The sequence below is a fragment of the Xyrauchen texanus genome, chromosome 5 (assembly GCF_025860055.1).
Source record: "Xyrauchen texanus isolate HMW12.3.18 chromosome 5, RBS_HiC_50CHRs, whole genome shotgun sequence".
Taxonomy (NCBI): domain Eukaryota; kingdom Metazoa; phylum Chordata; class Actinopteri; order Cypriniformes; family Catostomidae; genus Xyrauchen; species Xyrauchen texanus.
The window spans coordinates 13,884,456-13,902,995 of NC_068280.1; the positions used below are offsets into that span (position 1 = coordinate 13,884,456).

The 18,540-nt window shown below is 37.0% G+C and overlaps 1 protein-coding gene and 1 long non-coding RNA gene across 4 annotated transcripts; one reads left to right on the top strand and one right to left on the bottom strand.

Annotated features, from left to right (window-relative positions):
• Positions 1 to 379: 379 nt before the first annotated feature.
• On the top strand, positions 380 to 16,525 carry LOC127643581 (dual specificity testis-specific protein kinase 2-like). The gene is given in 12 exon segments (XM_052126370.1): positions 380 to 514; positions 1,933 to 2,442; positions 5,624 to 5,745; positions 6,472 to 6,520; positions 6,606 to 6,752; positions 7,782 to 7,864; positions 8,703 to 8,793; positions 8,882 to 8,965; positions 9,364 to 9,450; positions 9,569 to 9,665; positions 12,607 to 13,415; positions 13,417 to 16,525. Coding segments are annotated over 11 exon segments (1,971 nt in total). The 5' UTR covers positions 380 to 514; positions 1,933 to 2,265; the 3' UTR covers positions 13,642 to 16,525.
• Positions 9,301 to 16,953, bottom strand: LOC127643582 (uncharacterized). Of its 3 annotated transcripts, none has more exons than XR_007970531.1 (3): positions 16,884 to 16,953; positions 9,521 to 9,613; positions 9,301 to 9,440 (listed from the first exon to the last, which is right to left on the bottom strand). It is a non-coding gene; the product is annotated as an uncharacterized LOC127643582 (long non-coding RNA). The 3 variants fall into 3 exon arrangements; XR_007970533.1 differs by having other exon boundaries at positions 16,792 to 16,930; XR_007970532.1 differs by having other exon boundaries at positions 9,315 to 9,443.
• Positions 16,954 to 18,540: the final 1,587 nt, after the last annotated feature.

An 18,540-nucleotide genomic window follows, 5' to 3' on the forward strand; every position in this document is an offset into this window, starting at 1 on the left:
CATATTACAGACAAGCAAGCCTAGCAAAAATAATTTGAATACAATTTAAAAAATAAAACAAATTCAAATCAATAGTCAGTAGATATTTTAAGACCATTTGTGGGGGACTTCCTCAGTTGTCAAGCCTAATTGGACAATTAAAAAATTGGGCTAGTTTTTACTTCTTTTGGGCGGGTTTCGAAATTACTTTGGGCTGGAAACAATTATTGGACCTGGCAACCCTGCCTACAGAAACCCTAGACCTTCCCCTTAACCTAACCCTTACATCAACCCTACCACTAAATCTAACCCTAAACCTAACCAGACTCTCGCGAGACTTAGGCTGCGGGGGTGTTACCTTCTAGACACAGCCCCAATGAACGGGCATTACAAGCGGTATAAGCGTTCGACTATGGCTGATGCGTGCAGTGACTGCATATGGACGAGATATTGAATGACTCAACATAGAAGATCTGCTACTTGCAACGTTGGTACGCAGGCGAGACAGTTATTTCTTCGATCTTATTAAAATCAGGTAAAGTGCCTTATTCTTGGGCAGCCGTATGGGCCCGGTTACGATGCATGCCGACCCTGCGCTAACCGGTAGGCTGGCATGTACACACTTAGATGGTTTTATTATTATATCGCATTTCTGATATGAAATAATGATCAGATAACCTTGCAAAAACGATGAGACTGTAGTCGTTTTAAAACTCGGTGTAGGTGAGACACAAATTGCACTGAGCAAGCTGTATAGCGGTCATGCTTGACAAATGGTGCGGACAGCACAGCTCCTTTCTTTCAGCCATTAAAAATAAAAGCCACCTTCAAGATGGATTAGTTTTGCTGTATTGTAAATTGATTTTAAAAAGCTTGCAGCTATGTACCATAAATCATACTGTCATAATTTTACTCCGTATATAACTAAAATGCCTACAGTAAATCGTGACAGAATGTAATAGATCAGCCGATGTTTATGAATGAAAGTAATTAGGCGCTCAGAGTATGGGGCCGTTCACACCGAACACGTTTTTGCGTCAGTGACAGTCTGCTCTTTTTCATTATATTTCTATGTAAACATGTGCTAGACGTCTCGTGTATTTTCAGCGTCTCGCGCAGGAGCTCTGCGTTATTTAGACGTTGTGTCAAGTTAAAGGAATATTCCTGGTTCAAAACAAGTTAAGATCAATTGACAGCATTTGTGGCATAATTGATTACCACAAAATTATTTAAACTTGTCCATCCTTTTCTTTTTTCTTTAAAAAAAAAAGAGTAAAACATTGAGGTTACAGTGTGGCACTTACAATGGAAGTGAATGGGGTATTTTTTTGGTTTAAAGGCAGAAATGTGTAGCTTATAATTTTATAAAAACACTTGCATTTAATTCTTCTGTTAGAACTCATGTATCATTTGAGCTGAAAATTCATTTAAATTGTAATTTTACTGTCATTTTAGGATTTGTTGATGACATCATGGCAACGAAGTTGTAACATTTTCTATAACTTTACACAGTTGGTTATTAAGCGATTTTTATCAACCTAAAATCATGTTAAATCTTTTCATTGCCATGACAATATTACGCCATAAACCCTGTAATCTTGCAAAAACAACAATTTAAACAGCTTTACAGCTCAAATAATACACACATTTTAGTAAAGATTTAATGAAAGTGCTTTTTTAATGTGAATTATAAGCTTCACATTTCTGCCTTTTAAGAAAAGTATGAATCCATACATTTCTGTGGTAATCAACATTAAGCCACAAATGCTGTTGATTGAGCTTAATTTATATTGAACCCAGAATATTCCTTTTTAACTTTTCAAAAATACATCTTGAGACACCTGCGTTCTGTTCTATTCATTGCACTGCATCTAGCTTTTTTAGCACAACACATTAGTTCTGAACGGACCCTAATGACATTTGTATTAAAAACGTATTAACCTTTTTTTGCAGGAAGTTTGGTGCTGCAACCCATACTAACTAAAACTACCAGCAAACCGGGTAACAGAGATTGGAGAGGACGGCTGACCGGAATATGAAATATGGCAACAGCATCACTCTGGAAAGAGCCCAAGCATACTCCACATCATTTGCGTTTAGTCCTTTTTGGAAAATGTCTAATTGGGTAATTTTATGTGGTTTTGATGCTGAATAGTACAACAGAGAACGTTATTGACTAAACCGGAGTATTGCCGTAGTTTGTATTAATCATATTTCATCACACTTGGATCATGGATATATGGAATTGGCTACGTTAAAGTACCTGCTGCCTATCCATCCATTATAATGAATCAAGGAGATAACCAAGAACCATGCGAGCCCCCTTCACATGGGCTTTATGGGCCTCACCGGATCCGTCCGTCATCGTACAGGGCTCTGCGAAGTGCCGTTTCCAGCCTGGCGAGAATTGACGATTTCTTCTGTGAAAAAATCGGTTCCGGCTTCTTCTCTGAAGTGTTCAAGGTAACCTTTCCCCTTCTTACCCACACACATGATTCTCAACTGGGGTACACTTATTGCAGTGGTCATACTTTTACTGACAGATGATTGGTTGCACCTGTCACTACTGGCTGCTTGTTTCAGGAATTACACTTATAATATAAATGGCTTCAATTTTGGTATTTCTACTTCCCATCCATACCATAACGTATAGGATATAATATATTTTTATTTCCGATCAAGGAAAGTCTAGGAGACATGTGAAATGTATTCATTGTGGTCCTTACTGGAGCTCGCAGAAGAGCCTCCAATAATCAACGATGCAACATTAAACTGTTGTTTATAAGAAAATTGTAAGCACACACACACTTGAATTTTTATGTATATTTGGATTGATATGTAGGGAATGTTTCACTTTAATAAACGTCTCATGAACTGCAATGCAAAATGGCTGTTTTAAATCACTTTTCCCCAATCATCTTGAGTTGTATCTGATACTACATGATACCGATACTGAGTCAATGTTAAGAGCAACATCAGTCTCCGTGATTAATGATAAAACCGGTCAGTTCTACTCGACAGCATAATCGGATTACCAACCTGTCCTATTCTGTCTACCTCATCACAGAGGGGTGTGTGTTTAATGGCCCATATCTCTGCTGTCTGTCTCAAGTACCCAAGACTTTAGTCCACAAAAATATCTGCCTATTATTTTTATTTAAAAGCCATGCTTTTGCCACTATATTAAACAGCCAGGCTTAATATGCGGTCACATTAATAATCTTTCATTCTGACATTGTCAACAGTTGACACCTCTGGTTTTTGGATTTTTATTTCAGCATCATTCTGATGGCATCACAGTATGACCCTTCCCTTTGTGGCACATTCCTTGGGCACGACTGACTATCTTGGACTTCTAAACTTAACATATTTAATCATTAACAAATCCAACACTTCTTTTGGACTTGGTACATAGTGGACCTTGTGCCTCTTATCTTTTTCTATTATTTGAGGCTGTCATGTGGAACGTTGGAAATTTTCTTCATCAGTGGTTCCAAGTATAGTATCTTCAGTATTACAGATACATGTGCATACGTTTTAATTGAACTGAGTTTTTAAAATTTTAGAGGCATATCTGACTTTTATTGGCCTAATTAAATCATAAAGAAACATAGACATTATAGCAAGTTTTCTGATTTCTCAGATTTTTCTAAACATATTTTTATATTATATTAAATTACTGTATTTTGTCTGTAGAGCTACTTCTGAGAGCCACAATTAGTTACAAAAGAACAGTACCGTTTTTTTTCTGTAAGTGCAGCAATAAAAGGCCACTTACTGAGTAAAAACGGAGTGTGTAGCTTTAAACATTAGTCCAATTAAAGTATAGCACTCAATACATTCATTGATTTCATTTGGGACAGAAATGGAATATTTAATGAATGTGGTGGTTTGTGCCATCTCAAGAAAATGGTCATTGCAACAGTAATTTCAGCTGTTTCAAATAGTTATTAATCAAAGTCAGTCCGATATCTTAATTTCTACAAATCTGGGATTCGGTATGCTATGACGTCCTGGATTCCAGCAGGTTAGGTGGGATGACGGGAAATGCGAAGCCTATTAGTGCCTAATGTTGACTATTAACGCACCATACTGGATCTCCCTGTCACTCGCTTCCTCTCAGGCTGATGGGCATATTTACTTCAAACTTAAATTCAAAAAGACACTAATACAACTGTTTTCTATCTCCATTCCTATATCCTTTACTATCCTTAAAATGAATGTCAAATCAGTCTAATGCATGTTCATCAGAGTAATTCTGCCTACTATGGCCAGAAAAAGCAGTATCGGATGCTCTCGTCCAGATGTAAAGTATATAGATCTCATTCTGAATGAGTGCAGGTCATCCACATGACTGAATGGCATTACCCATCAAACACTCAACACTGCTGTGCTGACCAGCTGTGGAGGTTTTAGGCACTCCAGTGGAGTGCTGCACCTTCGATAATTATTTTGTGCAAGAAATGTAATTTTAGGGAAACATAACAACGTTCGTAATTACAGCTCTGGATCAAATCTAAATGTAGGTTGGAAAAATGGACTACCTTTTGCTGTTTATGAAGAATGGGTGTCCACACTAATAAGTTTTTGTTTGAAAACGCATTAATCTAGCTACATTTATGCCTCTCATTCACACTAGAATGGCATTTTCCTCCAATAAAAATTGCTGCATACTTTGAAAAAGATGGCATGTGAAAACTGAAAATGGACTTTTCAAACAAAAACAGATTAGTGTGGATGTGGCCTAAATAAATTTTTTAGAGCTCTGTTCCATTTACGAAACAATTGATTGACAATACTGCTGTATTTAAGGGTGGGATATGTCCCCACCAATTTGTTATCTATCTTTTGTCAGGTAACTGTCTAATGCAAAAGAAACGCTGTTGCTCAATTCCAGTTAAATCAAACAGATGAGTCCCTGCTCATGATATACATCCACTGACGTACAGATGCACACTCTGTTTTTAAAATAAAAAGTATGGGGTGGATTAGAATCCTGATCCCCTTGTACTGGAGGCATAAACTTTACCAAGAGACCTATCAGTCATTCTGGCTAAGTTTACTGATCCATGTATTTATCCACTGACTAACAAAATCCAAGTACTGACAGTGTCCAGATGTACGGTTCAAGTTATCAAATTATGTTAAATATTTATTGGAGCTCTTAAATTGGTTATCAAGACTGACTGTTTATCAAAACGGTAAAATTATTGTTTGACATTCTCATAACCTAATTAATATTAATGAGTTTCGCCACTCCATCCATGAGTCCACAAGAATGTGAGTGATAAAACTAGATTTTGATCTTGCATGCAGAAACTAGATGGAAATGATGAGAAAAATTATTAGGGTTATAAGGGTTAAAGGAGACGCAGCACCAAAACCGAACGTTTCTGACAGAGGGTCAGAATGAGGGTGGAGAAATATAATGTCTTACAAATAGATGACTGTTTTACTAATATTATAAGTGATTATAACTGAACCCTCAAGGAGCATTTTAAAATAATAAAAAGGGCACGTCATGACCCATTCAATGGAAAATCAACATAAAGCATGTTATATTGTGCATTGCCTGAATCATTTCAAGAGTTCTTTTAGTGGTGCTACTGAATCTCTCTCTCTGTCTGTTGTGTATGTTATACAGGTGCAGCACAGGATCACTGGGCAGGTGATGGCTCTGAAGATGAACACAATGGCCAGTAACAAAGCCAACATGTTGAGAGAGGTGCAACTCATGAACCGCCTCTGCCACCCCAACATCCTCCGGTATGACACACACAATTTTTCCCTCTTTCCTCTTAAAACTGAGCATACTTCTCTGTTTGTGTATGAAATGATTTGAGTTACAGTGCCACAACACGTTGCAGTCTGAGATCCTTGTGATATCAAAAGAATGGGTACTGAGAAATAATACAATGACGGTAAACAGACTTTGCAAAAAGAAATGTTGGTTCTGTTACTGAAACAAACAAAACAAAAAGACTCACAAAATCAGTCTAATGAATTACTCACTGAATCTGTCAGAGCGGTTACTGAATTAACTTCTGACTCACCTACTCACTGAATGTTTTCGACATCATGTAGTTAAAGATATACACTTAAAATAGGAGCTCCCTCATTTTAAAAACAATTCCATTGGAAACACTGCTACAATGATTTCTCAGCTAGACCTTTGACACCGAAGAAGACAGAATCCGTAAATTAGCTTTGTGCTAAATTATGGCTTTGGAAAGAATTCACTAAAAGCAATTAAGAAATGTATCAACATTTCTTATATGCATTTCTATTTTATTTATAAAATATTGTGGGGATCTTGCACACTGTCATGGTTTCCAAATCTTTATTAAATAACACAATATTTCAGTTAAAAACATTAGTCAGGCATTGACTATAATAAAATATGATATCATACAGTATAGTGTATTCTGTTATATATTCAATTACTCACTATATGTTGTTCTATTACTTTATCTTCCTGTTTTCCTCTGTTAGATTTTTGGGGGTGTGTGTTCAAGAAGGACAGCTTCATGCTCTTACTGAGGTAAGACTTCACACAGAAATCCAGACTACAGGAGTTAATGGTCTGTCTGGTTGATGTGGTAATAATCGTGGTATCATGGTTACAGTACATTAATGGGGGAAACCTGGAGCAGCTGCTGGACAGTGAAATCTATCTTCCATGGACTGTGAGGATAGGTCTCTCTCTGGACATTGCAAGAGGGCTGCAGTATCTACACAGCAAGGGCATTTTCCATCGAGATCTCACGTCCAAGGTAAACAAACACACATTTTTTATATAGTGGTCTATTACACCACTACCTTAGACAAGTCACTGTAGGCTTGTTACAAGCTTCTATGGGACAAATAAATAAAGCTGAGATGTTGAAACTTGTAAAGGAACATTTAAAACATACCTTATACATACTCCTAATAGGGATGGGTTTTGATGCAGATTTCCAGATTCGATTCCGATCTCGATTCAATATCAATTCATATGGGTACATTTCTGTCACAGTGTTCATTTTGTTAGCATATAAAAGAAATCCTCTCTTTGTTTATGCTCTTAATTATAAAGTAACCTTCTAGGTACAATTCGAAAATATACATTTTACAAATTATATTTTTTCATTGGTCACTTTTAGCTTTTACATTTTTCAAATTCAGTCTATTCTATCAATGAATGTCTTGAAATTGCATGTACTGTATTACGTTGCAAATATTTTTATTACTTGCATAATTTGTATTTCATGATATGTAGAACACGTGCTTAATTGGTACCCTCTCTTTAAGATTAGCGGCATCAGCCAGTAAGCTCATATAACAAGAGAATGCGTGCGTGGTTTCTTTAGCGCATCCATATGTGATTAGAATTAAAAGGTTCCTTTTTTGTTGTTTTTAATGAACAACTGACTGTAAAAAAACAGATAGGGTATTAAAAGAGACATTATTTAATGACATATGGATCTGTGGATCATCTTTGGACACACAGGCGTGTTAAACCAAACTTTTATTCTCAACACACAGTGAAGGACCTCTGTGCTAATAACTTCTCCACTACTCATTCACTGGTGAGTGAAATCTGAACATTTACTAGCCAGTGGCTAATTATAGAAAGTTTTAGTTGCATAGTGTGATTTGGTTGCACATGTGAGTGATTTATTTGAAATATAGAGGGTTGCGAAAGATCGTTCTAGGGATTCGATAATCTTGAGAATCGAGATCGTTCAAACTAAGATCGCGATGCATGAGAAAATCAGTATTTTTTCCAAGCTCTAACTCTTTAACATGTCACCCTTTTGCAGAATTGTCTGGTGCGTTGTGAAAATGCCACTTTTACAGCTGTAGTTGGGGACTTTGGACTGGCAGAAAAAATCCCTGATTACAGGTCAGTTCAACTCTTCTTTTACTCAGTAAAACAATTTTTGTGACAATTGTTTTTATTATATTTTTGATTGGCACTTTAAATTTCTTTACCTAGTGATACAAGTTAAAGAATCTCACTTATTTGGGAAGTCCAAATATTGATTGTAAGGAACAAGGATGTCTATAAAACATAAGGAGGTCTATAATACGTAAGGAGTAATGTACAGTCAGCCGGTCATTAATGTGAAATAAATCCGACAGGTTGATTAGACCTGACATGCACTGGTGAAATATCAGTTTGTGCCTTAATGTGCAATCATTATACTGGAATATTTGACTGCTGAATGCTGTGATTGGACGATCAGAATAAAGTATTCCAGAGAGCTGTATAGTAACTGGAGAGAGTTCCTACTCATTTCCATGCCAGTTACTCGACTATCGAATGGCCCCATAAATTAAAATGCCATGTCACTCTGGAGCCACAGGAAATCTATGTCCTGACATGCTGACAATGCTGATTGTCTGATGACATCCCATGAATGTGCATCATCTCAACCCCTTATCTAGAATCTTTCCTGTGATGTGAAAGGCAGCAGACAGGGAAAATTAATTTCACACTTTTGGTAGAGCTCCAATAGCCACTGGCAAAACAACTACTGTTATATAATGAAGTATTTGCAAATTACTTGCTAATTGCTAACATTTGTATTTATTCAGAATACACTACTAATTTTAAATGCCCCCATAATAGTGTAGTTATGTTATCTAAAAGTAGAGGCTTACTGATCACGATTTAACCAACCAAACTTTGATTATTCCTATATAAGAAAATATTAAACATTTGTCTTGTTTGTGCACAGTGATTGTGCTGACAAGCAACCTTTGGCTGTTGTGGGCTCCCCCTACTGGATGGCCCCGGAAATGTTAAGAGGAGAGCTTTACAATGAGAAGGTACCTTGTTATTGAATATTAAACATCTGAAAATCCAAGTGTTGTGTCTTATCACTGAAATAAATGTAAAATAATTTTTATTCCATAGGCTGATGTCTTTTCATATGGTATAATCCTTTGTGAGATTATTGGTCGAATTGAGGCTGACCCAGATATCCTGCCACGGACAGAGGTACTTGACTGCACACGGCCACAGCAGTGACTTAAACACGGCCACTGCTTAAGTATTGGGTTGCCAAACATAAATGAAGCCTAGATTAAATTTATGTGGAGAATCATCAAATAACTTCAATTGAGCCTTAAATTCTGTCTGAATGTCTATTGCCAGTGCAGCCATTTGCTCATAACAGCTATTACAGTATGAAGTGAAAATGTTTTAAGATCCAAAATGTACAATAGAATGTAATACAGGAGGTTGTAACACATGTTCATTATTGCAAACCTCAGGATTTATCTAAAAATTGTTGGTGCATATTTATATTTTTTCTCTGAAACCATGCATGTCTGAAGGTGTCTTATCTGTCAAGTACATATGAAACACCATCAAGGCATCTGTCTGTTTGTTTGTAGGATTTTGGTCTGGACGTTGACGCCTTTGAACACATGGTGGGAGACTGTCCATCTTCATTTCTTTGCCTGGCTGTCAACTGCTGCAATGTAAGCCATATAGTATTAAGTTTCTGTGTGGGGCATAAGGAATATCTAGATGGGGGTAGTGATGACCCACCTGGCCATTGTTCTGTTTCTTAATTTGTTTATTCTCTTTCTGTGGTAGATGTGTGCAGACAGCCGTCCTGCCTTCTCGGAGATCGTACTGACCCTTGAGATGATCAAGAGCGAGAGGGAGAAGAGTGAAGCACCAGTTATATTAGGTATGCATGTATGTTACAAGTTACACATTGGTAATGAGTGTTTTTCCCATATTTATGTCGTAGATATATATACAGTTGAAGTTTACATACACCTTAGCTAAATAAATTTATACTCTGGTTTCTTGACATTTAATCGTAGAAAACAATTTCTGAGGTCTTTGTTGATTTCTTTTGAATTTTACATGATGCCAAGCGGCACCGAGTTTGAAGGTAGGCCTTAAAATGCATCCACGGGTACACCTCCAATTAGCCAATTATGCTATCAGAAGCTAATTGCCTAAATGCTTAACATAATTTTCTGAAGCTGCTTAAAAGCAAAGTTAACATAGTGAATGTAAACTTCTGACCCACTGGAATTGTCAATTTAAAGTGAAACAATCTGTCTGTAAACAATTGTTGGAAAAATTACTCATGTCATGCACAAATTAGATGTCCAAAATGACTTGCCAAAACAATAATTTGCTAATGAAATCTGTGGAGTGGTTAAAAAAAATAGCTTTAATTGCTTCAGTCTAAGTGCATGTAAACCTCTGACTTCAGCTCTAAAAAAGAAAGAAATTTGCTATTAAACCATTTGAACACTATCAAAGACCAAACTGAACAGAACTACAAACAAAGACAAGTAAACAAGTAATTTCACAAACTCGTATGCACATATAAAGTATATAAATAGATTTTCATATGTACTGTAAAATCAAAGAGTTGTGTATTAGGTGAAATGTGACAAGCGATTAGTATTAGCATATAAAATTGCTGTCTGACGTGATTCAGTTGCAGCTAATCAGAACATATTTGATGTTTAATATAGTTATCTAGAGCGTGAGATTTAAGCCTGACTCACACTGTACAATTCTTTCTGTCCTTTACTATTGCTGCATATCAGTCTGTACGACATGACCCCATTAAAGATGCAGAGACAGACTGTGTGACATCAACTGTCTTCTATGTCAGACTGTACAGTATACATCTTGTAGGACTTAAGTTACAATTGACCGTGTTTACTGGGCAATAGTCATCAGTCCGCATAATGTTGTCTCATCCACATAGACGCACAAAATGTAAATGCTGGTGTACAAGCTATAGCGCTAAATTTGCATTATTTTGGCGGTAAGCAAAAAGAAAAAGATGAAGTGTCTAGATTATGTCATGGCTGGTTAAAAGAGGACTCCATGGAATGCCCTCTGGAATTAAATTAACAACAAATGTCTTTGAAACAAAAAAGAGCACTCAATTGCACGCATTGCATTAAATGTGCTCGCATTTATTTGGAACGCAATATCATATGGCTGTATATTTAAGCTGTGAATATTTCAATTGAAAACATTTTGCACAAAATGTCATCATTAAAAATTCAAAAACAAATATCATCAAAACATCACATTCCCAAATTAATTTCCCCAAAAATCTGTCTTTTTAAATTTTTTTTTTTTTTTTTTTTTTCAACATATAATATTCAATAATAAACCTCTAAAATTTCAGTAGCTAAAATTAATTTGAAAGTTCAACCTTGTACATTCTGGCATTGCAGGAAAAGTATTATAGTGCTGATGCACAATCTTGACTCTCTGTTACTAGACTTCACCACTAGGTGAGGCAATTGGGTGTTGAAGAAAACCAAGAGCAACAGGGAGAGGTCCTCATCAAATAAACCTTTGTCTGTGTGTCATTTTTCATTTGGCTCTCATTAGTAGGTTTATTGAAGTTCCACCTGCATTGTAGTTAACAGGCGGTAGTCCGTTTTTATGAATCAATTAAACTGTAAGGTAAATTTTCACTACAGTGGTTCAGCTGTAAGAATGCTGAAGATATTGAGAGAATTTTAACAGCAAGATGGTATAAAACTGAATTTCGTGTCTATTACCACCTTCTGCTACTAATACCAACTACAGAAATAAGTTCAGTTAGAATAGAAAATATGTGGGAGAGCATTGTTTAAAACCCTATTATGACTTTACTGCAGTATACTATGTAGCACTTGAATGTATATAGTTTACAGTGACATTAAAATTGACATGGATTCATAATGTTTATATGTTAAAAGGTTACATCAGATGGTTACAATTTATATTAAATGGTTACAAATCAGATATATGAAATATGTAGTTGAAACCAGTATGCATACTAAAAAGAGTGAAGACCAAAAGATAGAAAGAGTCAATTAAAACGGAAGATGACACGCATAGTAAAGTGTCGTGTCAGATTGAAGAAACTGTAGAGAATTACTAAGTGTTTATTGTCATGTTAGTTTATCAAAATTGGCAACTGTCCAGGTCCCCTCCCTGTTGCTCTTGATGTTAATCAACACCCATTTGCACCACTTAGTGGGGAAGCCTAGCAACAGAAAGTGAAGATTGTACATCAGCACTCCTTTTCCTGCAATGCCAGGATGTACAAGGTTAGAGGCGTGTATATATATATGTTTATATATAAAATTTAAAAACAAATAAGAAATTGTGCAATTGAAATATATACAGCTTATATGTACAACCATATGAAGTTGCAATCTCCCAAAAATGCAAGCACTGTTATTGAAATGTTTATTTTTCAATATATCAATGCGTTTATAGTGCAATTCAGTGTACTTTAATTGTTTCAAAGACATTTGTCGTTCATTTAATTTCATAATGCCCATTCTGCAATGCAAACTCAAGGTCCTTTTGATAGTATTATCATAATGTAAAGGTAACGCTAGCCAACCCCATATTTGTGTTGGTATATCACATAGATAAGCTAGTTACATTTTTTGCAGTTTTCTCTCACTCACTCACACACACACACACACACACACACACACACACACACTCCAAGTTACAAATACTGTTAATTGAGCTTAACTTGTACTGAGAATGATTTTCTTTTCTTTATTTACCAATGCTAGAGAAATTACTGTTTTCAGTTTTACCAGACCTCAGACAACAACTCCTTGTTGTGATTTCCCCAGAACCTGTTGCCATTGCCGACAGCCCATATAGGAGGAGAAGTTTGGCCTGCCATCCAGGTGACCATCGTCTGTCACGTAGTCAGTCAGATGTATTGCCACCCACCACATCACCGTGTTTTGGCACGCCTGTTCGGGTCAACCCCTTCTCTCTTCGCCAAGACCTCAATGGTGGTCGCATCAAGCTGTTTGACACCCCTAGCAAATCTGTAATCTCTCTCACTTTTACCCTTCCACCACCGCCAGACCCATGTGCCTCCCCACCCCTCAGCGGAAGCCCTGGACTTTGTGGACCTCCTCGAAGGTGCCGGTCCCTGCCTTGCACCCCTGAGCTGGGCCACCAACTACTCTTCCGGGACCACGAGGAGCAGAATGAGGAAGAGAAGGAGAGGAATAATGATCTAGGAGATGGAATGAAAGAAAAAGAGGTGGAGGGATGGCAAGATGAAGTTGAGGACTCAGGCCTAGTGCTGGACTTGGAGATGGTATCTTTAGAACGGGTTGAGGAAGAGGAGGAGGAAGAGGTGGAGAAGTGCCTCACAGAGCCCATGGACTGTAGTAGCTCCCCCGACACGGCAGAGGTTAACACTCCAGGGAATCGACCTATCAGCGGTTCTTATTCCACTCCCTCCTCCTTGCAGCCCAATGGCTGGGCAATGCCTGTCTCTAATGGACCACCATTATTACCACCTCTTCCCCATTTGGACAATAACAATGGACTGCTCATGCCTGGGCGTCCTATTGCATGGGCTAGACTAAACGGTTACCGCAGCCCTGCCCCAGAGCCAGTACAACCTACTTCTGAAGAAGAGCGATGTCATTTCCTGTCCTGCTTGCTGCCTGGCTGGGTTTAGCTTCCCTTCTCTGTGCCTGCGTAGAGCCCCTCCCTCTAGTCATGGACGACCATACAGGAATCTCAACAGAGGGGAGGCATCTGCATCTACAGCAAAAAAACTTCTCTGTCACAGAGCTAAGGGTCTGGCTCCACCCACAGCAACCTGTGAGCCAGGGTTACCCCTTCCAGAGTCCCAAACCTAAAGAGAGTGACCTCAAAAAGAGCTGCAATATCAAAAGTCCTGGTTATACTTTGTTTTTCTGCGTTCCGGATCAGATTGCGCCCAGCCAACAGCCTTGCCTTTCAAGGTATATTCTTTTGACCGCAAGTGAATATGAACGCATTTGACGCATGCATAGTATGATTGCACAGTCGAGAAAAACTGGGCTGTGCGTGGACAGGTCGTGCAGACTGTGCTGATGACAACATTTGTGTCACGCATACTATGTGTAGAGTGATCAGCAACGCGGACAACTGAAGTATACTGTGGGCTTTAGAAATGACACTGTATTTACAACACCATACAGTCAGGCTGCAGCATTGATGTCAGGATGGTCATCTTACTGGATGCAATGCAGAGAATAGCAAGAACAGAGAATTGATTTATGACTAGTGGTATTCAATTTTGCAATATGTGGATGAGACTGTGATATACAGTTCATATATTTTGATCCTATAATGTCATAATTTTTACATAATCCAGATTCATAGGTAATATTATAACTGTACAATAATGGGTGCTTTAAATGTGTGCTCTTTTTGGTTCCCCAAATTAGGGATGTGCAAGTGTGTTCAACTAGTCATCTAACAACATATAAGTCGATAAGTGGGGTCGACTACTAGCATTAATATTTATTGGAGGTGGTTTTAATGGGAGGTGCAATTCTCAAATTAATTGAGAGACTCAACTTAGAGCGGTTTTGTGTGATGATATATTGCTAAATAGTGAATAGCATCAGTCACAGTCATTCCAAAAAGTGTTGTCTTTTTAATGCTTTAAGTGTAGTCTTATTATGCACTGTTGCTACAGCAAAGCATCATTCTGCGTTCAGGATGTGCATAAGCAGTTTTCTGCCGCTCCGTATTGGAGCCTTTTTTATTTATTTCTTTGATAGTTTTGTGCAATAAGATTGGATGTTATATTTATTTAGCCTATTTATTTGTTGAATATCTGTTAGTCACCATGATGAAGTACTGCACTTTGCATTTGTATATCCCTCTGAAAAGTGTCTGAATATGAAAAACGGAGCCTAATACATTATTATCCTTAACAAAGACTAATTGACTAGTCCTTCAAACCACTAACGACTAGTCGCTTATGAAAATGTGTAGATTTGCACATCCCTTGTTTGAGCTGAAGTAGACTAGAAGTATTATAAACTGGAATAATAGTGGCATGTCAAGCATTTTCAGCTTATCTTATTCATTCAGTCATTTTATTTATTATTGGATAAACATTCCTCTTCAAGACTGAGTGCTCTTCACTTTGCCGTGAGAGTGTACAAGGGTGTGTGATGCTGTATTCTGATGTCAATCATTTGTTGATAAATGTTGATGTTTAGAGGCAATGTGTGTAGTATGTCTTATGGTAATAAAGTAAACTATACCATTTAATAGGCATTTTTAAATGAAAACTGTAACATTTTGAGTGCTCGAATATTATTACAGTTTGAATTTTGTTATCTCCCCCTAGTGGTCAGAAAGATTCACTCTTGCAAAGTAATGCTGCTCTTATTAGGAATCAACTGATTCCTCTGCTGGAAATTGACAGTCACCATTTATCTAAAGCTAGTTGTTTTTTTGTTTTTTTTTGTGGTAAGTTTATGGAATAATAGTTAGAAACATGGTCCTAGATCATCTTGCACACAGTGTGATGCCACCATAGACACTGTAAAGGGATTGCTCATCCATAAATTAAAATTTCATGCTATTTCAAACATGTTTGACTTTCTTTCTGGCATGGAATACAAATTTAGATATTTAGTAGAATGTCTATGATGTTTTTATTTTCATATACCATGAAAATGGATGGTGACTAGGGACAGCCATAGTCACCATTCACTTTCATTGTATGGATAAAAAGAAACACTGACATTCTTATTGGGAATTCCTTTTGTGTTTCATGACAGAATTTTCATTTTTGGGTGAACTAATCCTTTCAGGCAAATATGAGGCATGTTATTTATAATACAGTATCTGCTTATGTGTTTGAACATGTGCATAACTGTATATTTTCAAAGCAATCTAGATGTGGTGTGGTCCAATACAGGTCTTGGACTGAAGCCGTCTCTTCATATTCAGTCTAAACTTTTGTATTAGTTTACGGTCTTCAGAAATAAACCAGAATCTCAGACAGTCTGAAATGCTCTGTGTGTTATGGTCTCTAAACAAACTGTTTAGCATCTGAAGTGTAACACCTCAGAAATGTGTCCACTGAATTTCTTAATGCTTCTGTATGTACACCTGCTTCTCAGATGACCATAGGAAGTATGTGCATGCGGAGTACTGTACAAAAGGGATCTGTACATATTGATGCATGACAATAGGCAAGAAGCTTTCTAGCCTGTTGGTACTTCCCTTCAGGCTGGCATCAGAGGTAAAGTTGTCTCAAGTGAAGGTGGAATTTAGATTTGAGATATGGATGCAATAAGAATCAGAATGAATAAGAATCTTGGTTTACCTGGAAAAATGTAGATTTAGTAATATGTTTTATTTCTTGAAAAAGTTTACATATTTTAAAATTAATCTAGGATAGATGTGAATTTGAAACTTAATTTACTCACTTTTCTGAAAGTTGATAATCAAATGCCTCACTGATTATTACTAATTTATAATTTTCAGTGCACTAAAGACATAATCTATTGAAAGTAATTTGTATTGTCTGTACTGTATTTGTACAGCTTAGACATCCATAACTTGCCTCCTTTGTCAGTAATGAAGTGATGTTAAAACAGATTGGGAAGGATTTGTAAAGTCCACTTATGTTTCGATGTAAAGATTTGTTCCTATTTAAGAGAGGGTCTATTTCTCTCTAAAAGTAAAGCACTTGTTACTTAGTTCTGGGGAACAACAGCTTTAATGTATATGTCAATGAGTCATGTTATTTATGAAAATGTCAAATTAAAAAGTCAATGTAAAACCGTTTTTTTGGCATTTTTATTTTTAAACCGAATTGAATTGTAGATAGAAATTGTTAATGGCTACCAAAAAGATGAATCAATGAACTGACAAGCATTATGAAGAGAATAACATGAGTCTGATCAATATGTGTGACAGGAGTCCGAGCTGTAGCACAATGGGAAGTGCTCATGACATTGAAAAGCATGTTTGTCTGAATTGTCTCATGTACCAACCTTATTTCTATCTCTTTCCTGCTACTTGTTAACATCCAATGTCTTGTCCAATAAAAGCCAAAACCTACAAAAAAAAAGTATAAAAGACTTACTGTACGTTCACACCAGAAGGGGCGAGAGCGTCAAAATTCGCTCTGGCTGCCCTCCCTTCGACGCTCAAGGACGCTCGTGGACGCTCTGACGTAGTTGAAATAGGCGGCAAAGTTTGTTCAGAATGCTTTGTTTTGTGAACCATATTTAAAGGGGCCGCAATTTAAACATCCAGACATCGACCATTTACTTTTTGCCGACCTATCACAAATAGCGTATATCCTCATGAACTCTTTAAAATGTGAAAATAAGAAATCGATCGATGGCAGAAGGTAATTAAAATTATAGTTGTTTGTTCAAAATAAAATACATTTGTAATAATAACTGTGGTCTTGGTCATATATTACAGGGAAACCTGTCACGGCAATAATTCGTTTCTCCTCCATTTTATCTTCGGAACGAATGTTTGGTGGGAACCAAAGTTTACACGGTTATGTTCTCTAGACTTCGCTAGAGCGGAGCACTTCTATATTCCAATAGGTTGCCGCCGAACCGCGTCACAGCTCATTACCATAATGTTGACTGCACTTGAACTTCCATCTGACGCCCACGCCGCACAAGACTCGCCGCGCCGCTTCTCGCCGCCGAGAGACGCTGGCTGTCATTGAATGACTTCCGGTCGATTTGACGCTCTCGCCGCCTCTGGTGTGAACGTATGGTTAGGAAAACTACAACCTCAAATGACAATTCGTGATATACCAGAGAAATCAGGAATGTGATTTATCCTGAGACCTTCGTCCACATGTGTGGACATAAAGTTTTGGCTTCGCAATAGTCTATAGACTTTAGATTTAAGGTTTAAACTTGATGCACCGAGTCGTGTGGAAAAAAAACAACGCGGGGCCGATCTCAGCTGAGATTTTGTTTGGGAGAAATGGCAACAAAACTACATCTAGTAAGAAACCTCATTAAGTTTTTACATGAAACCCTGTTTGAGTAAAAGAGTAAAATTAAAATTTTACTATAGGCTCATTTTCCTTAAAATATAATATATTCACTGTAAATTATCACATTGAGAATCATTGCATCCAAAAGCTAGAAAATGTTGCTTTCAGATGCTGAATACAGAGTTAGGATAAAAATAATGTGCATTTCAAACTGTTCTTAGACCAATGGAGATAGATAGCACAGTGATTACAGTTGTGGGCAAAAATATTGGCACCCTTGGTAAATATGAACAAAGGAGGCTGTGAAAAACTTCTTTATTTTTTAACCTTTTGTTCTTTAATTCAAAATATTCACAAAAATGTACTTTAATTGAAGTAAACTAATTTAAAGGGCCAGAAAATCTCATAAATAAATATTTTTCTCCAAAAGCCACAATTATTGTCACCCCTAGAAATTCTTATGAGTAAAATCTGCAGTATATTCCCATTCATATTTAAAAATAATTAGTACACCTTGGTGACTAGGAATATTAAATTGTTGAGCCATGACTTATAAGACATGACTTATAAGACAGGGGTATAAATATGAGGTAACACACAGGCCAAATTCCCTTAGACATCTATCACAATGTGTAAGACTGAAGAATAAAGTTATGATGTGTGGCAAAAGGTTGTTAAGCTTCACAAAATAGGAAGTGGCTATAATAAAATAACTTAAGTATTGAAAATACCCATTTCCACCATTAGGGCAGTAATTAAGAAATTCCAATTA